Source organism: Schistocerca gregaria, chromosome 1, assembly GCF_023897955.1.
Source record: "Schistocerca gregaria isolate iqSchGreg1 chromosome 1, iqSchGreg1.2, whole genome shotgun sequence".
In the NCBI taxonomy this organism is placed as follows: domain Eukaryota; kingdom Metazoa; phylum Arthropoda; class Insecta; order Orthoptera; family Acrididae; genus Schistocerca; species Schistocerca gregaria.
The window spans coordinates 878,936,514-878,961,151 of NC_064920.1; the positions used below are offsets into that span (position 1 = coordinate 878,936,514).

The 24,638-nt window shown below is 40.5% G+C and overlaps 1 protein-coding gene across 2 annotated transcripts in view; it reads right to left on the reverse strand.

Moving 5' to 3' along the window:
• LOC126273387 (serine protease svh-1-like) overlaps positions 1-24,638 on the reverse strand; it is a 356,722-nt gene that overhangs the window by 38,985 nt on the left and 293,099 nt on the right. For both annotated transcript variants that reach the window (XM_049976948.1, XM_049976942.1), the window contains one exon: positions 540-698. In XM_049976948.1, the coding sequence (XP_049832905.1) occupies positions 540-698 (159 nt within the window). The remainder of the gene's footprint in view (positions 1-539; positions 699-24,638) is intronic.

Genomic DNA, 24,638 nt, shown 5'->3' on the forward strand with positions numbered 1-24,638 from the left:
TGCTGTTATTAATCTTATTAAGAGTGAGATAAATGATAAAGTACCACCACAGTGACAACATCTGTACATTCAGCCACTACTATGGAATCCCATATACTTAAGTTCTGACTTGTAGTGACTGTCTGTGATTGCCAACACCAACTGATGACCACTACCTAGGTAACCTGATCAGAATGTAACAGGATTGTGCACTGTGTTTTAAGAGGTAAATGGGAGGACTGTGTTGACCCATTCTGTACTCCCATCACGTCTAAGCTCACACACATTTCCAGGCACGCACAGGGTGCAACCTTCTCTCTCTCTCTCTCTCTCTCTCTCTCTCTCTCTCTCTCTCTCTCTCTCTCTCTCTCTCTTACTCACTCTCTCTTTGTCTCTCCATAATGAAGGTAAAATTCCCTAGCTTATGAATCTGCACATCAAAAGAAATATATAGTTACTTATGAGACATCAAAAAGTCCATATTTTTTAATTACTTGACATTCTTGTTAGCAATGTAAATCTTAGTTACTCTGTTTGCACTACTGCAATAGCACACTTACCTGCCAAGGATATGAACCTTTCTCCACAACAGAGCCAGTCAGTACTCTTGCCTCTGAAATTATGGGACCCACAAAATTATTTATTTCTCTCATACCACATTCGGTAGGTAGTATTTGTTCAGCAGTTGTTGTATATGTAATACTAGTATTTTTTGAAGCCTATAAAATAGCAATTCAAGATGAAAATAATAAGAAACATAAAAATTAAAATTCATTATCAAATTAATTTTGTCAAGATGCTACTACAATGCATGAAAGCACTGACATTTGACAACTACTCAAAAATCCATAAAAAAGACAGAAAAAACTACTCTCTCTCTCTCTCTCTCTCTCTCTCTCTCTCTCTCTCTCTCTCTCTCTCTCACACACACACACACACACACACACACACACACACACACTCACACAGGCATAAAAATTTGTACATTGAACTGGAACCAGAGCAGCTGCAGAAAAATGTAAACATCAATTGATGCTCCCAATAATTTTTGCCCTGTGGTACATGTTGTTGTTGTTGTTGTCTTCAGTCCCGAGACTGGTTTGATGCAGCTCTCCATACTACTCTATCCTGTGCAAGCTTCTTCATCTCCCAGTACCTACTGCAACCTACATCCTTTTGAATCTGCTTAGTGTATCCATCTCTTGGTCTCCCTCTACGAATTTTACCCTCCACGCTGACCTCCAATACTAAATTGGTGATCCCTTGATGCCTCAGAACATGTCCTACCAACCGATCCCTTCTTCTGGTCAAGTTGTGCCACAAACTCCTCTTCTCCCCAATCCTATTCAATACTTCCTCATTAGTTATGTGATCTACCCATCTAATCTTCAGCATTCTTCTGTAGCACCACATTTCAAAAGCTTCTATTCTCTTCTTGTCCAAACTATTTATCGTCCATGTTTCGCTTCCATACATGGCTACACTCCATACAAATACTTTCAGAAATGACTTCCTGACAATTAAATCTATACTCAATGTTAACAAATTTCTCTTCTTCAGAAACGCTTTCCTTGCCATTGCCAGTCTACATTTTATATACTCTCTACTTCGACCATCATCAGTTGTTTTGCTCCCCAAATAGCAAAACTCCTTTACTACTTTAAGAGTCTCATTTGCTAATCTAATTCCCTCAGCATCACCTGACTTAATTCGACTACATTCCATTATCCTCATTTTGCTTTTGTTGATGTTCATCTTATATCATCCTTTCAAGACACTGTCCATTCCGTTCAACTGCTCTTCCAAGTCCTTTGCTGTCTCTGACAGAATTACAATGTCATCAACAAACCTCAAAGTTTTTATTTCTTCTCCATGGATTTGAATACCTACTCCAAATTTTTCTTTTGTTTCCTTTACTGCTTGCTCAATATACAGATTGAATAACATCGGGGAGAGGCTGCAACCCTGTCTTACTCCCTTCCCAACCACTGCTTCCCTATCATGTCCCTCGACTCTTATAACTGCCATCTGGTTTCTGTACAAATTGTAAATAGCTTTTCGCTCCCTGTATTTTACCCCTGCCACCTTTAGAATTTGAAAGAGAGTATTCCAGTCAACATTGTCAAAAGCTTTCTCTAAGTCTACAAATGCTAGAAACGTAGGTTTGTCTTTCCTTAATCTTTCTTCTAAGATAAGTCGTAAGGTCAGTATTGCCTCACGTGTTCCAGTATTTCTACGGAATCCAAATTGATCTTCCCCGAGGTTGGGTTCCACTAGTTTTTCCATTCGTCTGTAAAGAATTCGAGTTAGTATTTTGCAGCTGTGGCTTATTAAACTGATTGTTCGGTAATTTTCACATCTGTCAAAACCTGCTTTCTTTGGGATTGGAATTATTATATTCTTCTTGAAGTCTGAGGGTATTTCGCTTGTTTCATACATCTTGCTCACCAGATGGTACAGTTTTGTCAGGACTGGCTCTCCCAAGGCAGTCAGTAGTTCCAATGGAATGTTGTCTACTCCGGGTGCCTTGTTTCGACTCAGGTCTTTCAGTGCTCTGTCAACTCTTCACGCAGTATTGTATCTCCCATTTCATCTTCATCTACATCCTCTTCCATTTCCATAATATTGTCCTCAAGTACATCGCCCTTGTATAGACCCTCTATATACTCCTTCCACCTTTCTTCTTTCCCTTCTTTGCTTAGAACTAGGTTTCCATCTGAGCTCTTGATGTTCATACAAGTGGTTCTCTTATCTCCAAAGGTCTCTTTAATTTTCCTGTAGGCAGTATCTATCTTCCCCCTAGTGAGATAAGCCTCTACATCCTTACATTTGTCCTCTAGCCATCCCTGCTTAGCCATTTTGCACTTCCTGTTGATCTCATTTTTGAGACGTCTGTATTCCTTTTTGCCTGCTTCATTTACTGCATTTTTATATTTTCTCCTTTCATCAATTAAATTCAATATTTCTTCTGTTACCCAAGGATTTCTACTAGCCCTCGTCTTTTTACCTACTTGACCCTCTGCTGCCTTCACTACTTCATCCCTCAAAGCTACCCATTCTTCTTCTACTGTATTTCTTTCCCCCATTCCTGTCAATTGCTCCCTTATGCTCTTCCTGAACTCCGTACAGCCTCTGGTTCTTTTAGTTTATCCATGTCCCATCTCCTTAAATTCCCACCTTTTTGCAGTTTCTTCAGTTTTAATCTACAGGTCATAACCAATAGATTGTGGTCAGAGTCCACATCTGCCCCTGGAAAAGTCTTACAATTTAAAACCTGGTTCCTAAATCTCTGTGTTACCATTATATAATCTATCTGAAACCTGTCAGTATCTCCAGGCTTCTTCCATGTATACAACCTTCTTTCATGATTCTTAAACCAAGTGTTAGCTATGATTAAGTTGCAAAATTCTACCTCTTTCATTTCTTAGCCCCAATCCATATTCACCTACTACGTTTCCTTCCCTCCCTTTTCCTACACTTGAATTCCAATCACCCATGACTATAAAATTTTCGTCTCCCTTCACTATCTGAATAATTTATTTTATTTCATCATACATTTCTTCAATTTCTTCGTCATCTGCAGAGCTAGTTGGCATATAAACTTGTACTACTGTAGTAGGTGTGGGCTTCGTATCTATCTTGGCCACAATAATGTGTTCACTATGCTGTTTGTAGTAGCTTACCCACTTTCCTATTTTCCTATTCATTATACATGATACATGAGAAACATTAAAATATACTATGCGAAGCAGTAAATGGTTTCAGAATGAGATTTTCACTCTGTAGCGGAGTGCGCGCTCATATCAAACTTTCTGGCAGATTGAAACTGTGTGCTGGACCAAGATTCGAACTCGGTACCTTTGCCTTTCACGGGCAAGTGCTCTACCAACTGTGTTACCCAAGCACAACTCATGCCCCTTTCTCACAGCTTCACTTCTGCCAGTACCTCGTCTCCTACCTTCCAAATTTCACAGAAGGTCTCCTGCGAACCTTGCAAAACTAGCACTCCTGGAAGAGAGAGGTACTGACAGAAGTGAAGCTGTGAGGATGGGGCATGAGTCATGCTTGGGTAGCTCAGATGGTAGAGCACTTGCCTGCAAAAGGCAAAGGTCCCGAGTTCGTGTCTCAGTCTGGCACACAGTTTTAATCTGCCAGGAAGTTTCAGTAAATGGTTTGTCTCTAATGCACATTTAGAGACTTTTTATGTGATACATCAGTGATCTGTTCAATACATGGGTAAAACTAATGATTTTTCTAATTCTTTGCATTTATCTGTGTTGCCTATTTTTTTCGAATCACAGTGTTATGCTTAAGATTTCCGTGCTAGCATTATACATTTGCTACCAATGAAGAGTTGTCTCATTGAGTATTCATTTGGACAATGGTTTAAATCATTAAGTCTACATGATTATCCAGTAGATACAGGATTGTTCAGTTTTATTACAATAAGATAAAGAAAAGTCTGTGGTAGAGGAAATATTTATAAAATTTACATGCATAAAAAAATAATAACTAAAGTAACTGTAAGCTATAATACACAGAGTCATCTAAATTTCAACATGCCTATCCTTAAATATTATACATAAGTGACATACAGGTAAATAAAACTTATGAATGTAAAACCTCAAAACTGGAAATTCTGCAACAAAGAATAGGCATTGATGTAATAAATGTTTGTCTGGCTTTCATTTCTATTGTTGAAGTTTTGTTGGAAGATGTTTTTCTAAATCTTTATATTTATCACTGCTGCCAATTTCTTGGCTTTAGAGAATCATGTTGAAGATTTTTGTGGTAGTGGCATATGTGCTATAGTGTGGACACAGTAAGAAGGCAGACATCAGCAAGTTACTTAAGACTATCTGAGGAATGTGGAGCAGTGTGAAGGAACAAGCCCCATCTCCCTCTCAGAGGGCTGGTACTCCACAACCTATTAGATGTTTTCACAAAAGTAAAACTAATACATGGTCATAGGGTTCACCATTTCCTTCTAAAATTTTGGGAGTTGCTGCCAAAGCCCACAATAGACCAAAATTAGTCTCGTCACTCATTTAAAAATAAGACATGGAAACAATAAGCAACAAACAGCTCTGAGCAAAGTTGAGTACACAAAGCATTTGGTAATGGCTTCTCTGAAACTGCTTGTTGAGGTTAGCAGAGTCATAATGAGGTATTTCAGGCGCAACCTCTAATGGTATATTATGCAATCAGTTCAAAACGTTCTCACCTAAAACTGATGCAATGTACCATAATGTCTGTATTATACTTCAGATTGCATGTTTTGATTCCCTTCACTTTACACTGTGTGCCCTTATTTCATCGCGTGTCAAGATGTATAAGTAATTTTGTTTCTTGTCTAATAGGAATGGTGTTTATTGTGTAGGCTTTTAAATGTCGGCCTATGCAACAGCACGAATTATCTGTATACATAGCAATACTGGGGGGAGGGAGAGGGGGGGGGGGGTTAAAGTTGGGGAAACATTTTTAACTATTTGAAAAGTATCCTATTGTACTTGTCTATATTTTGTAATGAAAGTATTTTAACTGTTTGTTTCTGTAATTGAAAATGCCATTTGGAACAAAGCTTCCATTTGTCTGTAAATAAAAACCTCGCAGGGTGAGAAATTTAGTTATATACTTCTTGAAACAACAGCTCTTTGCTATTTTTCAGCATAGTCACCATTTAAATTTAAGCATTTGTTACAGAGTTTCACTAATTTACAAAACCCATCTTCATAAAAGTCTGCCACCTGAATGCATAGCCAATCTTTCACAGCATTTTGAAGTCTGTTTTCATCGAAGTGCTCTAATGAAAGTCATTTCTTCATGTGAATGAAGAGATGAAAATCACTTGGTGCCAAGTCTGGGATGTATGGGAGATGATTAAAACCATCGTATTTGAATTGCTTCAAAATCTCTAGTTTTCTGGGCACAGTGACAATGAGTATTGTCATGCAAAATACACTCCTGGAAATGGAAAAAAGAACACATTGACACCGGTGTGTCAGACCCACCATACTTGCTCCGGACACTGCGAGAGGGCTGTACAAGCAATGATCACACGCACGGCACAGCGGACACACCAGGAACCGCGGTGTTGGCCGTCGAATGGTGCTAGTTGCGCAGCATTTGTGCACCGCCGCCGTCAGTGTCAGCCAGTTTGCCGTGGCATACGGAGCTCCATCGCAGTCTTTAACACTGGTAGCATGCCGCGACAGCGTGGACGTGAACCGTATGTGCAGTTGACGGACTTTGAGCGAGGGCGTATAGTGGGCATGCGGGAGGCCTGGTGGACGTACCGCCAAATTGCTCAACACGTGGGGCGTGAGGTCTCCACAGTACATCGATGTTGTCGCCAGTGGTCGGCGGAAGGTGCACGTGCCCGTCGACCTGGGACCAGACTGAAGCGACGCACGGATGCACGCCAAGACCATAGGATCCTACGCAGTGCTGTAGGGGACCACAGTGCCACTTCCCAGCAAATTAGGGACACTGTTGCTCCTGGGGTATCGGCAAGGATCATTCGCAACCGTCTCCATGAAGCTGGGCTATGGTCCCGCACACCGTTAGGCCGTCTTCCGCTCACGCCCCAACATCGTGCAGCCCGCCTCCAGTGGTGTCGCGACAGGCGTGAATGGAGGGACGAATGGAGAAGTGTCATCTTCAGCGATGAGAGTCGCTTCTGCCTTGGTGCCAATGATGGTCATATGCGTGTTTGGTGCCGTGCAGGTGAGCGCCACAATCAGGACTGCATACAACCGAGGCACACAGGGCCAACACCCGGCATCATGGTGTGGGGAGCAATCTCCTACACTGGCCGTACACCTCTGGTGATTGTCGAGGGGACACTGAATAGTGCACGGTACATCCAAACCGTCATCGAACCCATCGTTCTACCATTCCTAGACCGGCAAGGGAACTTGCTGTTCCAACAGGACAATGCACGTCCGCATGTATCCTGTGCCACCCAACGTGCTCTAGAAGGTGTAAGTCAACTACCCTGGCCAGCAAGATCTCCGGATCTGTCCCCCATTGAGCATGTTTGGGACTGGATGAAGCGTCGTCTCACGCGGTCTGCACGTCCAGCACGAACGCTGGTCCAACTGAGGCGCCAGGTGGAAATGGCATGGCAAGCCGTTCCACAGGACTACATCCAGCATCTCTACGATCGTCTCCATGGGAGAATAGCAGCCTGCATTGCTGCTAAAGGTGGATATACACTGTACTAGTGCCGACATTGTGCATGCTCTGTTGCCTGTGTCTATGTGCCTGTGGTTCTGTCAGTATGATCATGTGATGTATCTGACCCCAGGAATGTGTCAATAAAGTTTCCCCTTCCTGGGACAATGAATTCACGGTGTTCTTATTTCAATTTCCAGGAGTGTACAACACCAAATGTAAGCATACCACTAAGTCTGTTTTGAATGGCTCACTAAAGTTTTTGCAGAGTTTCACAGTAGACATCTGAAGTTACAGTCATGCCACATTCCATAAATTCACCTAACAAAACTTCCTCACCATCCCAAAAAACTGTAGCCATAACCTTCCTCAATGACCAAGTTGATTGAGATCTCTTTGGCTTGCATGGAGAATTGTTATGGCCAGAAAAAAACAAGAATTATTGTTAACAAAATCTTCCGTCAGTTCTTGGTAGGACAACATTATAGTAAATGAAAAGAACCATTTTGATTTTGTTCTATAATATTACTTTTATTGTGTTAACTGGTTTTTGGCTTTCAAGGCCATCTTCAGACGTTTACTAAGTATTGTCACCAAAGAAGCTACAATGTTTGCAAACAACATTGGAAGAGAAGTAACATATCCAGACTGAGCATAAACATACAGTAAGTAACATCTTTGGCAGTGTGGAGATAATACAATGAAAAAGTAAAAAACTGAACAGTAAATAAATAAAAATGGAGTAGACAGGAAAAACTTTAACACAGAATAGGAACAGCACGCCTACATAACAGTTTCTATTAATAAATAAAACTAATAAAATAAAATAAAGTTAGTACTTGACAAGGCTGCATCAGGAGGTACAAAACATGGAGAGTGATACACAAGCCAATTAAAAGAAGAAACAATTATCAGTGTAACTACAGAATTCATAAGGAACTTAATGCAATCTTTGAGAGTGTGATGGTACTGCATTTTAACATTAACATTATATTCAAAACTATAGCAATGTAACAGTTTGCATTAAATAAATGAACAGAGTAAAATATAAACAATATTTAATGAGAAAACTTACTGTATGATCCCACAAACTCCTCTATTTTATTTATTTCTGTTTATCTTATTGATATTGCTTAAGTTCTTTATGTATTCTGCAGTTACATTGATAATTGTTTCTTCTTTTAATTGGTTTGTGTTCCACTCTAAAAAGTTTTTCCTGTTTACTCCATTTTTATTTATTTACTGTTCAATTTTTTTAACTTTTTCATTGCATTACCACCACACTGTCAAAGATGTTACTTACTGTATGTTTCTGCTCAGTCTAGACATGTTACTCCTCTTCCAATGTTGTTTGCTAACATTTTAACTTCTTTGGTGACAATACTCAGTAAATGTATGGAGATCATATTAGTAGTAGTAGTAGTAGTAGTTTTATTCATCCGTAGATCTCTTTTTACAAGGATATAGGACATGTCAAAGTATTTACAAGCTTAGATCAATTTACAATAAGCTAATTCGTATACACATATATTTACAGACTTCTAGTTAGAGACAAACATTAGATTTTACTCCTGGTATACAATAATTTATTTACAAATAACTCATTAAATAATGTAATGCCACACTATTCACTCATATTTCACTATCAGTCACTGCACACACTGTACACACATTGTTTCATAACACTTCACTCACTACACACACACACACACACACACACACACACACACACACACACACAGGTGATCCTTGGGCCATTTTCTGTACTGCAAGTTCCCATTTGCTATCCTGAAAAACTGAGTCAGCATCCCTTCATAATGAGTGAGATGTTGAGCTCAGAAAGAGGAAGAGGTGTTAGTATTGTGCTATGCATAGCTTGAGGGGAGAGTGTCTCTAGAAAGGAAAAAAGAAGAAAAATAATAAAGTGAAGGTGTTATGTGGAATATTGGATGTTTTATAATCATCATTATTATTATTATTTGTTTGTATAACATTTTTTTATCAAACCCCTACTCTGCTTTATCTAAGTAATCCTTCAATGTATAAAATGTATTGCATAACAGGTACTTTTTAGCTGCCTTCTTAAATAAGTGTATTTTTGAAATTTCTTTAATCTCTTTTGGTAATTTATTGTACAGTTTTATTCCTTGGTAGAAAATGCTGTTTTGAGTTTTATGTTTATTTTTTCTTGGTAAATGTAAGTTGAGTCTATCTCTTGTTGCATGGTCATGGACAGAGCTGTTTGTGCAGTAATTGCCAATGTTACTTTTGATGTGTACAACTGACTGGTAAATGTGTTCACATAGAGCAGTTAAAATTCCCAGTGTTTTGAACAGATCTTTACAATGAGCTCGACTACTATTTCTGGTTATTATTCTTATGGCTCTTTTCTGGAGTTTGAAAATTGTGTTCATATTTTGTGGATTTGTTCCCCAAAAAAGAATGCCATAGCTAAGAATTGAGTGTACATATGAATAATATGTAACTAAAAGACACTGCATGTTACACACAGATGATAGAATTCTAAGGGCATAACATGCTGATGACATTCTGTTTGCAAGTACCTTTGTGTGTTCGCACCACTTCAGCTGAGAGTCAATATTCATTCCTAGAAATTTTGCATTTGTTACACAGTCTATAGAGGTGCCATCTACATTTAATTTAACATTGTCATTTTTCCTCTTCAAACTGAAGTTCATGGCATTAGTTTTCTTTATGTTTAATGTCAATTTGTTGCTTATTGACCAATCGTAAACTTCCTTGTAAGCCAAAAACCAGTTAGCACAATAAAAGTAATATTGTAAAACAAAAACAAACTTGTACTTTTCCTTTATCAGCAATTATGGTTTAATTTTGACATTTATATATGCCACTGAGGTTTTACCATCAATCACATTTTTCCTCAAACAACCTTCTCCCACTGCGTCATAGTGTGAAAGGAAGTCTAAGGCAGAGCCCATTTGTTTGGTTTTGTGGACCTCTATGAGAAATTTTAGTACTCATTGAGCACAGAGCATTCAGTAGCCTAAGTTATCAGTAACAACCTCATACAAAACTGTACAAGAAATTTGTGGAAACTGTTCAGAAATTTCAGAGACCGTGAATCTTTGATTTACATGAACTCTTTCATCAATTTTCTTGACAAGATCAGTACTGACAGCAGTAGGCCTGTCTCTCCTCTCTACATCATTAATGTTCGTTCTACCACTTTTAGAAAAGTCAACCCATTGTTGAACAACACCTTCATCCATAATGTTAGGACCACGTACAGTACATAATTGATGATGAATGTCTGCTCTTGAAATGTTTTGTGCAGAAAAAATCTTACTATGGCCTTTGCATTCCACAGGATTTTTTATTACAGTACTCATATTTTGAGGTTATAACAACTGAATGCATGAAAGAATGAGGTTCATACTTTCACATCCATATGCTTAATGTATCGGAGAACATGCACATGTAACAATGGTGGTGCTCTGTGAACAAATTCTAGTGCCACACTAGAAGATGGTTACTTTCCAAACCACCCTCATATTTCCCCACACCACAACAGACCCAAGGCCCATAACACACTGGCTTTAAAGTACCTTAATAGGTTGTATCTCATAACTAACCTCAGTAATAAACAAAGTTTGATAAGGTCCTTTGATAACGTGTGTATGCATTTTCCAGCTTAGTGTGTTCCAGGTATGCAGTCCAAAAAAACTGAAGTACTTCTGTATTTAATGCAGTGAGATTATGTTTTGTGTAGAAACTCATTTATATAGATTTTTGAGCTGTTATACGTAAACCATCTGCCCATAATAAGTTTGTAGGTGAGAAGTATTTGCTTGCACTATTTCTTGGAATGCACCTTCACCACTAGTTGTCAGTATACTTGTGTTGCCTGCAGAGAGCACTTCAGAAATGTACTCTGGGCGGTAATTTGTTAACAATATAAGGAGAAAATAATTAAGAGCCCTGGTGAACATCTTAGATTGTACTCAATGTGTTTGATGAGCACTTCATAGCTTTTGTAGAGCTCCAGACTTCAACAAACTGTCTTGTAACACTTAACTAGGTCCTGAGCCAGCAGTTTCAGCTTCACATCACTCAATTAAAGTTGAGAATTTGTCAAGAAATTAAATGGGTCCAGTCAAACATTTGTGAGGGGTGCAGTGGTCTTCCTACACATTCAGACTAACTTACACTTTTCCACACGTCGCGCGAGCTGCCATTCACCACATCAATTGGGAATTTTGTCTGAGTCATCTTGTATCTTCCTACAGTCACTTAACTTCATCATCTTGCTATACACCACAGCATCATCTGCAAACAATTGCAGATTGCTGCCCACGCTGTTCACCAAATCATTTATGTATATAGAGAACAACAGTAGTCCTACCGCACTTCCCTGGGACATTCCTGATGAAACTGTTGTCTTTGATAAAAACTTGCCATTGAGGACAACATACTGGGTTCTATTATTTAAGAAGTCTTTGAGCCACTCATATTTCTGTGAACTTACTACATATGCTTGTACTTCATGTACTGGAATGCAGTGGTGGGTGAAGGAAGAGATGTACATACAGTAGGAAAATTTGGATTAGGTATAAGAAATGAGGGAGGTGAACGACTAATTAGTTTCTGTAAAGACAATTCATTAGCAGTGGGTAACACATTATTTGAACACCACAAAAGGTTACACATGGACATCAAATTTGGATAGGGAAAGGTATCAGTTGGACTACATCCTGATACAAAAATGTTTAGCAACTGTTTGAAGAATGCCAAAGTTTATCCTGCAGCAGATCTAAATTCAGACCACAACCTAGTAGTGGCAGAAATACAAATGAAGTTGAAAAATGTCTGGAGAGGTAGACCAAAGGAAAGACTAAACATAGAAGGACGCAAAGAGGTAGGAAAGGCATCAGAATTTGAGAATAGCTTTATGGATAAATGGGAAAGAGGTAGTGTCGATGAAAGTGTTAATGATAAATGGATAAAAATGAGGGAAGGACTCATGGACTCTGCCAAAAAAGTACTTGGAATTAGAGTATCACAAAGTACTAGGAAAGAATGGATAACAGAAAACATGTTGAAAAAGATGGAAGAGCAGAGAAAGTGGAAAAATGTAGAAACTGAAAAAGGCAAAAAGAGGTACACGAAACTGAATACTGAATTAAGGAGAGAAACTGAAGAAGCAAGGGAAAAATGGACGAAATAGAAATGTAACAAAATAGAGAAAATGCAGAAAGGGAGAACGTATGAAATGATGTATAGACTGGCTAGTGACATAATTTTTGAACGTAAAAGAAAGAGGAATAACATGGAAATATAAAGAGCGAATGATACTCTAGCAGAAAAACCACAGGAGGTTTTGAACAGATGGCAAGAACATATTGAATGTCTGTATAAGGGGGATGAAATACAAAGTGAAATTAAGGTTGAAGAGGAGCAATGTGTGTCGGAAGATGGAAAGTGATTCACCATCTTGGAAGCAGAAGTAGAAAAGGTGCTGAAGGAGATGAAAAATAGGAAGGCATGTGGAATTGATGAGTTTCCCACAGAACTGTTGAAGACTCTGGGAAATAGTGAAGTTCAGTGGCAGGAGGAACAAGACTTCTGGTCAGGTGAATACAGGGTTATAAATACAAAATCAAATAGGGGCAACGCAGGAGTAGGTTTAATAATGAATAAAAAAAATAGGAATGTGGGTAAGCTTCAACAAACAGCATAGTTAACGCATTATTGTGGCCAAGATAGATACGAAGCCCACGCCTACCACAATAGTACAAGTTTATATGCCGACTAGCTCCGCAGATGATGAAGAGATTGATTAAATGTATGATGAGATAAAAGAAATTTTTCAGATAGTGAAGGGAGACGAAAATTTAATAGTCATGTGTGACTGGAATTCGATAGTAGGAAAAGGAAGAGAAGGAAACATAGTAGGTGAATATGGAATGCGGGTAAGGAATCAAAGAGGAAGCTGCCTGGTAGAATTTTGCACAGAGCATAACTTAATCATAGCTAACACTTGGTTCAAGAATCATAGAAGAAGGTTGAAATCAAACAATGGAAAATCCAGGATGGAATGTAACAATACCAGAGAAGGAAAGTTGCTTCTCGTCATATAGTGGAGATGCTGAGTCGCGATAGGCACAATAAAAAGATTCACACAATTAAAGCTTTCGGCTATTAAGGCCTTTGACAGCAGTAGACACACACACACACAAACAAATAAACGCAACTTGCACGCACGTCTGCAGTCTCAGAGAGCTCACACCACACTGCGAACAGCAGCACCAGTGCATGATGGGAGTGTAGACTGGGTGGGGGTAAGGAGGAGACTGGGGCAGGGAGGGGGAGGGATAGTATGGTAGGTGTGGCGGACAGTCAAGTGTTTAAATTTAGACGGAGGGCAGGAAAGAAGGTGTAGAGGGGGGAAGGGGTAAGTAGCGGAAAGAAGAGAAATAAAAGATAAAAGACTGGGTGTGGTGGTGAAATGACAGCAGTGTAGTGCTGGAATGGGAACAGGGAGGGGGCTGGATGGGTGACGACAGTGACTAACAAAGGTTGAGGCCAGGAGGGTTACGGGAACGTAGGAGGTACTGCAGGGAAAGTTCCCACCTGCGCAATTCAGAAAAACTGGTGTTAGTGTGAAGGATCTGTATGGCACAGGCTGTGAAGCAGTCATTAAGGTGAGGGATATCATGTTTGGCAGCATGTTCAGCAACAGCAACCCATGTGTCTTGGCCACAGTTTGTTGGTGGCCATTCATGCGGACAGACAGCTTGTTGGTTGTCATGCTTACATAGAATGCAGCACAGAGGTTGCAGCTTAACTTGTAAATCACATGAATGGTTTCACAGGTAGCCCTGCCTTTGATGGGATAGGTGATGTTAGTTACCGGACAGGAGTTGGTGGTGGTGGTAGGAAGGCGTGAGGGACAGGTCTTGTATCTAGGTCTATTACAGGGGTATGAGCCATGAGGTAAGGGATTGGGAGCAGGGGATGTGTAAGGATGAACAAGTATATTGTGTAGGTTCGGTGGACGGCAGAATACCACGGCAAGAGGGGTGATAAGTATAGCGGGCAGGACATTTCTCATTTCAGGGCACGACAAGGGGTAACAGAAACCCTGGCGAAGAATGTAATACAGTTGCTCCAGTCCCAGACTGTACTGAGTAACGAGGGGAATGCTCTTCTGTGGCCGGACTGTGGGACTTTGGGAGGTGGTGGAGACTGGAAAGACAAGGCACGGGAGATTTGTTTTTGTACAAGGATGGGAGGATAATTACGGTCAGTGAAGGCTTCAGTGAGACACTCGGTATATTTTGAGACGGAATACAAACATCTCAAAAATGAGATCAACAGGAAGTGCAAAATGGCTAAGCACGCATGGCTAGAGGACAAATGAAAGGATGTAGAGATGTATATCACTAGGGGTAAGATAGATAATGGCCACAGGAAAATTAAAGAGATCTTTGGAGAAAAGAGAACCACTTGCATGAATATAAAGCGCTCAGATGGAAACCCAGTTCTAAGCAAAGAATGGAAAGCAGAAAGGTGGAAGGTGGAAGAAGGTCTATACAAGGGTGATGTTCTTGAGGACAATATTCTGGAAATGGAAGGAGATGTAGATGAGGATGAAATGGGAGATATGATACTGTGTAAAGAGTTTGACAGAGCTCTGAAAGACATAAGCCAAACAAGGTCGCGGGAGTAGACAAAATTCCATTAGAACTACTGATAGCCTTGGGAGAGCCAGCCCTGACAAAACTCTACCATCTGGTGAGCAAGATGTATGAGACAGATGAAATATCCTCAGACTTCAAGAAGAATATAATAATTCCAATTCCAAAGAAAGTAGGTGTTGACAGTTGTGAAAGTTACCAAATTATCTGTTTAATAAGCCACAGCTGCAAAATACTAACACAAATTCTCTACAGACGAATGGAAAAACCTGTAGAAGCTGACCTTGAGGAAGATCAGTTTGGATTTCGTAAAAATGTTGGCTCACATGAGGCAGTACTGACCCTTCGACTTATCTTAGAAAATAGATTAAGGAAAGGCAAACCTACGTTTTTAGAATTTGTAGACTTGCAGAAACCTTTTGACAATGTTGACTGGAATACTCTTTCAAATTCTGAAGGTGGCAGGGGTAAAATACAGGGAGTGAAAGGCTATTTACAATTTGTACAGAAACCAGATGGCAATTGTCAGAGTCAAGGGGCATGAAAGGGAAGCAGTGGTTGGGAAGGGAGTGAGACAGGGTTGAAGCCTATCCCCAATGTTATTCAATCTGTATATTGAGCAAGCAGCAAAGGAAACAAAAGAAAAATTTGGAGTAGGCATTAAAATCCATGGAGAAGAAATAAAAACTTTGAGGTTTGCCGATGACATTGTAATTCTGTCAGAGACAGCAAAGAACCTGGAAGAGCAGCTGAATGGAGTGGACAGTGTCTTGAAAGGAGGATATATGATGAACATCAACAAAATCTAAATGAGGATAATGGAATGTAGTTGAATTAAATTGGGTGATGCTGAGGGCAATAGATTAGGAAATGAGACACTTAAAGTAGTAAATGAGTTTTGCTATTTGGGGAGCAAAATAACTGATGATGGTCAAAGTAGAGAGGTTGTAAGATGTAGACTGGCAATGGCAAGGAAAGTGTTTCCGAAGAAAGAGAAATTTGTTAACATCGAGTATAAATTTAAGTGTCAGAAAGTCTTTTCTGAAAGTATTTGTATGGAGTATAGCCATGTATGGAAGCAAAACATGGACGATAAATAGTTTAGACAAAAAGAAAATAGAAGCTTTCGAAATGTGGTGCTACAGAAGAATGCTGAAGATTAGATGGGTAGATCAGATAACTAATGAGGAGATACCGAATAGAATTAGGGAGAGGAGAAATTTGTGGTACAGCATGAGTAGAAGATGGGATCAATTGGTAGGACATATTCTGAGGCATCAAGGGATCACCAATTTAGTATTGGAGAGCAACGCGGAGGGTAAAAATCATAGAGGGAAACCAAGAGATGAATACACTAAACAAATTCAGAAGGATGTAGTTTGCAGTAGGTATGGGGAGATGAAGAAGCTTGCACAGGATAGAGTAGCATGGAGAGCTTCATCAAGCCTGTCTCTGGACTCTAGACCACAACAACAATGGCAAGCTGGATAGAGGAATTGCTGAGGAGCAATTCAGATTTAGAAGAGGAAAAGGAACAAGAGATGCTATTGGCCCGTTAAGAACTATATGGGAAAGATATATGGAAAAAGGTAGAGAAATCTTTGCTGTTTTTAAAGATTTAGAAAAGGCTTTTGACAGAGTTCAGTGGAACAAGCTGATGGATATTTTAAAGAGGAAAGGAGTAGCTTGGAAAGAGAAACAACTGATACAGAATCTATATTTACACCAAAAAGTAAGGATAAGGATTGGAAATGAAATGTCAGAACGTAACAGCATTGGATGAGGTGTTAGGATAGGTTGTTGCCTTTCCCCACTGTTGTTTAATGCATGTATTGAAAAGATTATTGCAAAAGGCTTAGATGGGAAAAGAGGCATTTGTATTGGTGGAATGAGAATAGAATGTATAAGATTTGCTGATGAAAAGGCATTAGTGGCAGAAAGTAAGCAGACAGTGAATAATATGCTGATAGACCTGAATGAAGCTTGTGTGGAATATGGGATGCAAATAAACACAGCAAAAACAAAAAGTATGGTTATCAGTACAAGACACAGACTGTCCAATATTAAAATAGGACAATCTACCATTAGCCAAGTAAGGGCATTTAAATATCTTGGAAGCACAATAACTGAAGACTTGAGATGTCACGAGGAGGTGAAAACTCGAATTGCCATTGTGAAGGAGGCATTCAACAGAAAGAGGAGACTGTTATGTGGCAAATTAGATAAAGGACTAAGGAAAAGGCTTGGCAAATGTTTCATCTGGAGTGTGGCACTATATGGAGCAGAAACATGGATGCTGAGATGAGAGAATGAAAAAGGGTTAGAAGCCTTTGAGATGTGGATGTGGAGGAGAATGAAGAGAATAAGGTGGATGGAAAGAGTGAGTAATGAAAGAGTATTGGAGAGGGGTGGTGAGAGAAGGTGTCTGCTGAAGGTTGTAAGAGAAAGGAAAAAGAACTGGTTGGGACATTCATTGAGAAAGGAGTGCTTGCTAGCAGATGCTTTTTAAGGATTGGTTTGTGGGAGAAGACTGACAGGAAGAAGGAGATACAAAATGATAGATGACATAAAGGGAAGAGGAAATTATGCAGACCTGAAGAGGACGGCAGAAGAACGGACAGCCGGGAGTAGTACCATGTGAATACCTGCTTTTTGGCAGAACACTGATGATGATGATGTACCTTCATTAACAGCTTGCAATGGGGCACAGTGTCAAATGCTTCCTGGAAATCTAGAAATATGGAACCTGCTTGTAGCCCTTCATCCATGGTTCACAGTATATTATGTGAGAAAAGGGAAAGCTGAGTTTCACACAAGCAGTGCTTTCTAAAACCATGCTGATTTGTGGATGGGAGCTTCACAATCTTAAGAAAATTTATTATATTTGAACTGAGAATATGTTCAAGGATTCTGCAGCATACAGAAATTAGGGATATTGGTCTGTGATTTTGCAGGTCCAATCTTTTACCCATCTTATATAGTGGAGTCACCTGCACTTTTTTCCAATCACTTGGGACATTTGCTAAGGTGTGATGGAGGTAGTTGTATGTTTCATGCATAGATCTTTTCACAGATGCACAAATCTCTACTAATCTTTGATTGTCATCATTTCACTGCCTGGGCTGCACGAATCTGTCAGCCTCTTAACTGGCTTCACCAGAAGGGCATTAAATTCATATGGTTTGTAAACTGTCAATGGGCTTTTTTGAGTCTCTCAAGCAGCGTTTGTGATGTGCTTCCTGGCTGTCTTCTTTTACACTCAGTAAATGTTTAACCCTCACCTGTGACACCTCACACTATGGCACTGGTGCTATTCTCTCCGTTGGAATCTCGATGGCACCGAAAAGCCCATTGCTTACACATCAAAGATGCTTTCTGCTGCACATCGTAATTATTCACAAATGTAAAAGGAAGTGGTAGCTATTATTTACTGAGTTAAAAAGTTTCACATTTTCTTGTATGAGGCGAGATGCCTCCTCATCACTGTTTTCCTTACTTGGCCCTCATTCCAAGCTGATGGATATGATTGCCCAACAATTGCATAAGTGTGCCCACTTTCTGAGTAATTATTGCTATTACATTCATTACCACTCTACTGCCCAGCATGCCAAAGCTTATGTGCTGTCATAGTTACTGGTGGGGCCTGATCCATAGTTCAATTGGCAGGAGGCTCTTCTGCTCATGTTTGGTGATTTCTCGCAGCAAACCCTGCTGGATTTTCCACTGACTGCATGAGAAATCATGACTGCCGAGGCCAGCAACCTGTTTTTCTGGAAAATCATTTCACTCCTCCAGTTGGATTAGCTGGAGAGCATCTCTTCAGGTGCACATATGTTATAGTGAACATTTGTCCTCTCACATGCTCGACTCATTGTTGGTGCAGGAGGTCCTCATGCCTGCCATGGAGAAGCAATGCTGTCAAGTGGCCACCTCGCACTGCCCTGCCCCATGTTGCCCTCTCACATACTCCAGTTGCTGCATGTGTGATGTGTGACATTGGGGTATGACTCATATGAAGGCACTGACATTACATTACATCCACCGGCCAGTGATCCATCATGACATCAAACATCTGTTGCAGGCTTGCAGGGTCTGTGCAAAGTTACATATTGCAACACACATAGTTCTCTCCTTGGCTTTTGCTGGAGAATGCTTTGGACAGGGTCCATGTCAATTTTACTTGTCCATTTTTGGGTAACATATGGTTGTTGGTGGTTGATGCATTGTCCAAGTTGACCATGTTGTGCAAATAGAGAGAATAGGTCTAAAGGAAGCAACAAAATAAAAGCACTACCTTCTCTGGTTCCAGCTCTTGAGGAAGACTGGGTTGCCATTCCTCCAAAGCAATTCTGATATCTCATTGAAAATGTTTTCAGCAGAGTTCAAGCAATCATAATGGCAAAAGTTGGACACACCTCATATTAATGTCCACTAATAGGTATCTGCATATTTTTTGTCAGATAGTGTGTATTGGCTTGGCCTTAATCATCACTCCTGTTAGGTTGTTGTGCATTGGATCATCCAGTGTGTTATTATCATAATATTTTGAAAGATGCAATGAGAGGTATCAAAATGTACCATGTTTAATCCAACCACTAACATGCTATAACATATATTAACTCATCATCATATCTACAAAGTCAAGATTACACAATGAGTGTACATTTGAAGGAATTATCCAAATGAGAAGGAAATTTGTAGGTGTGGTGTACATGGATGGATAAATAAATGATCAATTTCCTAAAAATTGAATGATTTATTCAGAAGAAGGAGCTTACAGATTGAGCAAGTCAGTAACATGTTGGTCCGCCTCTGGCCCTTATGCAAGCAGTTATTCAGCTTGTCACTGATTGATAGAGTTGTTAGATGTCCTCCATAGGGATACTGTACAAAATTCTGTTCAATTGGCATGTTAGATCAGAAAATCTTGAGCTAATGTAGAGGCCTGCCCATAACCCTCCAGTCTCAACTGGGGAGAGATTTGGTGATCTTGCTGGCTAAGTTCTTGTTTGGCAAGCATGAAGACAAGCAATAGAAACTCTTCCTGTGTGGAGACAGGTATTATCTTTTTGAAATGTAATCCTGGGATGGCTTGCCATAAAGAACAGCAAAACAGAGCGTAGAATGTTATTGACATACCACTATGCTGTAAGAGTGCAGCAGATGACAACCAGAGGGAGCCTGCTATGAAATCTGATTGATTGGAGTAGATTGTCTTAAGTAATGAGTCCCACTTCATATTTAGCTCCAATGCCCAGAAAAGATGTATCTGGAGATGTCCTGGACAGCGGTGGGCTTCCAGCCTAACTCTCACTTGCAATACATACCCCAACAATCAGGAGTGACGGTCTGTATTGCCATATCATTTCATAGCAGGATTCCTTTGGATATCATCCACAGCACATTTACAGCACAGCAGTATGTCAATGATATTCTACACTCTGTTTTGCTCCCTTTCAGGTACACCATCCTTGGCTTACATTTCAGCAAGATAAGTGTCCACACTGTGAGATTTTCTACAGCTTGTCTTCATACTAGCCGAACCCTACTTTGGCCAGCAAGATCGCCAGATCTCTAACCAGCAGAGAATGTCTTGGGAATTACAGGAGGAGCCCTCCAACAATCTCAGGATTTTCACAATCTAACACACCAATTGGACAAAATTTGGCATGATATGTCTCACCAGGACATCCAACAACCCTATGAATCAACACCAAGCCAAATAACTGCTTGCATAAGGGTCAGAGGTGGACCAACATTTTACTGACTTGCCCAATTTGTGAAGCTCTTTCTCTTGACTAAATAATCCAGTCTTTCTGAAATTGTAATCATTTATTTGTGTGTATATCTCAATCTCCTATATTGCTTCCCACCTCATTCAGATAATTCCTTTGCCTTAAAGTGTATTTCACATTGTCACATCATAATCACACTCAAATCCAAATACGAATTCAGAGTCATCAATGAAATACAACAATTAGCAATGAAAGCAAGATTATTATGAACACCAGCATAACAGCAACAACAGAACTGAAATCCTGTATCAAGAATGCACGTTTTAATACAAACATCCTGTATTGTAAACTGTACAAATACACTCATGTTCATAAAAAACAGAACACTTTGAATGACTAGAGATAGGACGTTCATATTCACAGGACATGTACAATAGTATGTTCTGTAGAAATTATTAGCATTTCATTCACCTCGGTTCTGCAGATATCCTGTTGCACAGTAGGCATAAGGTCCACTGTGGGTCCTGATAACTTTTCCCATGCATGGTGGTGTCGATGTGTATAAGGCATGAATGGCATCCTGGGGTATAGCCATGGATGCTGTGTTCACCTGATTTCAAAATTCAACTATGGCAGTTGGCAATGAATCACAGTGCTGCTCCTGACATTTCGCAATATCCCACATATTTTCAGTTGGCGGTAAGTGTGGTAATCTGGCAGGCCAGAGCAAAAGACTGACACCCTGTGACACCAAAAAGGCACATGTTCATGCAGCAACATGTGGTCACACATTGTCTTGCTGAAAAATGGCATCTTGGGTGTTGTGCAGAAAGGATATGACTATGGGTCACAATATGTCATTCATGTAGGTCACACTAGTCACAATGCCGTGGACAAGTATCAACTGTGATTTGTTGTTGTACCCAGTAGCACTCCACACCATAAGGCCTTGAGCTGGAACAGTATGTCTTGCACAAACGCAGTCATTGTGATGCTGCTCCTCCTTTCTGCAGCAAATAAAAGTGCAGCCATCATTTTCAAACAAACATTATCTACATTCATCCAAAAACACTATCTGACGCCATTCCTGTCCTCAGAGACATCGTTCCATATACCAATGCCATCTAGTGTTTCTGCACATTTGTCACAGGTGGGCAGAGAAGTGGACGATGTGCACATAACCTATGGCACAATAAACAGCAACAGACTGTCACCACTGATAGTATACAAGGTGGTAAACTGTTCTACTATTGTGCCAGGACCATGGAGGATGCAGATCTGTTCTGTAATGCCATTTGGATGAGGTATTGGTTTTCTTGGGGGGGGGGGGGGGGGGGTGATCTGGGTGGTGTGACCTGACCCATCTCGTTGTGGTCTATAGTCTTCGTGAACCACTCTACACTGCCAAAACACTTCATCTCACATGAGCAGCAATTTGCGGGATGGATGCATCACATTTCCTCATGCTAATAATCTGCCCTCTTTCAAACTCATCGATTTGACAGTATGGTTCGCACATACATCTGAGAGGCATGCTGCATATCTGCTCAAGTCACACTGATCTATTACTTTTGGTTTATAGTGACAACAAGAGCCACAGGCACATTTTGCTGGTAGGTGGTGTTGCGCTCCAATATCAATGTTGACATTGAAACTAACGTGGTTCAAATGCCAATTATTTCTGCAGAACATACTAATGTACATATCCTCTGAATATGAATGTCCTCTCTCTGTAAGTTCAAGATGTTTTGTATTTTCTGAACATGAGCGTACAATAAACATAGGAAATTTAAAGAACCTTTTAGAAATGATAAATATTAAATAACAAATAATTTCTGCTGAAACAATGTAAAGTCCAGGATGGAATAAATACTGTACGGAAAGGACGGATTGCTACTCACCACATACAGTAGGCATCGAATTCTAGACAGACACAATGAAAAAGAATGCAAGAAATTTCAGCTTTTGGACAAAGTCTTTCTGTAAAAGTAAGAAACTCACGCAACAACTTACTCACACATGGCCATTGTCTCCTGGTGCTAAGGTCTAACTGTGACTGTATCTCATATGAGCAACAATCAAGCTGGGGCAGATAGTGAAAGTAACAAAGAGCTATGAAGTGGGAGGCATATGGTAGGGATGGAGGTAGATGTTATTGATGCCTCTGAGAGTGTACGGGGACAGAATAGGGTTGCTATGTGCAGATTTAAGAAGCAGTGTTGGGTGGGAAGGGATGGGGGAGGGGGAGGGGGAAAGGGAGAGAAAGTAGGAGAGAAGTAATGAAGGGGAATGCACCATATAGGTGTCTGAGAAGGATAGAAGGTACATGTAGTACTGGAGTAGGAGAAGGGAAGGGGATAGGCAGGTAGAGGACAGGGGATATTCAAGGTTGAGATCAGGGGTGTTATGGGAATGAAGGATATGTTTGGTGGTGGTCATTCATGCAGATTGACTGCTTGTTAACTGTCATACCCACACAGTACAGCACAGCTGTTGCAACAAAATCTGTATATCTAATGGCTGCTTTCACATGTAGCCTTGCATTTGATGGGGTAGGAAATGCCACTGACAGGACTGAAGCAGGTGGTATTGAAAGCATATATAAGACAGATCTTGCATCTGGGCCTTTAGTAGGGACGTGAGGCATGAGGCAAGAGGCAAATTGTTTTGGGTTGGGGTGGATTAGGGATGGACAAGGATATTGTGTAGCTTGGGTGGGCAGCAGAATGGCACTGTGTAAGGGATGGGGAGGTTATTTCTCATTTCAGGGCACAATGAGAGATAGTAGAATCCCTGACAGAGAACGTGATTCAGTTGCTCTAGTTCTGCGTGGTACTGGGTCACAAGAGAAGTGTTCCTTTGTGGATAGACAGTGGGTATGTTGGGGATGGTAAGGTAACTAGAGGGACAGGGCATGGGGGATCTGTTCCTGGACAAGTTTGGGAGAGAAATACTGGTCTGTGAAGACCACAGTGAGACTGTTGGTGTATCTGGAGAAGGGTTTTCATCACTACACATGTGGTGCTCATGGGTGGCTAGGCTGTAGGAAAGAGACTTCTTAGTATAGAATGTGTAGCAGCAATGGAAGTGTTATCGGTGGTTTCTAGATTTGATGTGGGCAGAGGTACTGATGTAGCAAATCTTGAGGTTGAGGTCAACATCAAGGAAGGTGGATTGTTTGGCTGAGGAGGACTACATGAAGCAAATGGAGGAGAAGGTGAAAGCTCTGGAGGAATCTGGATAGGATGTGCTCATCTTCATTCCAGATCATGAAGGTGTGGAGCTTGCAATTCTGAGTTGTTCATCTACATCTAAATCTACATTTATCCTCCGCAAGCCACCCAATGGTGTGTGGTGGAGGGCACTTCACGTGCCACTGTCATTACCTCCCTTTCCTGTTCTAGTCGCGTATGGTTCGCAGGAAGAACGACTGCCAGAAAGCCTCCATGCGTGCTCAAATCTCTCTAATTTTACATTTGTGATCTCCTCGGGAGGTATAAGTAGGGGGAAGCAATATATTCAATACCTCATCCAGAAACGCACCCTCTCGAAACCTGGACAGCAAGCTACACCACGATGCACAGCACCTCTCTTGCAGAGTCTGCCACTTGAGTTTGCTAAACATCTCCATAACGCTATAACGCTTACCAAATAACCCTGTGACGAAACGCACCACTCTTCTTTGGATCTTCTCTATCTCCTCCATCAACCTGACCTGGTACGGATCCCACACTGATGAGCAATACTCAAGTATAGGTCGAACAAGTGTTTAGTAGGCCACCTCCTTTGTTGATGGACTACATTTCCTAACAACTCTCCCAATGAATCTCAACCTGGTACCCGCCTTACCAACAATTAATTTTATACGATCATTCCACTTCAAATCATTCCGCACGCACACTCCGAGATATTTTACAGAAGTAACTGCTACCAGTGTATGTTCTACTATCATATAATCATACAATAAAAGATCCTTCTTTCTATGTATTCGCAATACATTACATTTGTCTATGTTAAGGGTCAGTTGCCACTCCCTGCACCAAGTGCCTATCCACTGCAGATCTTCCTG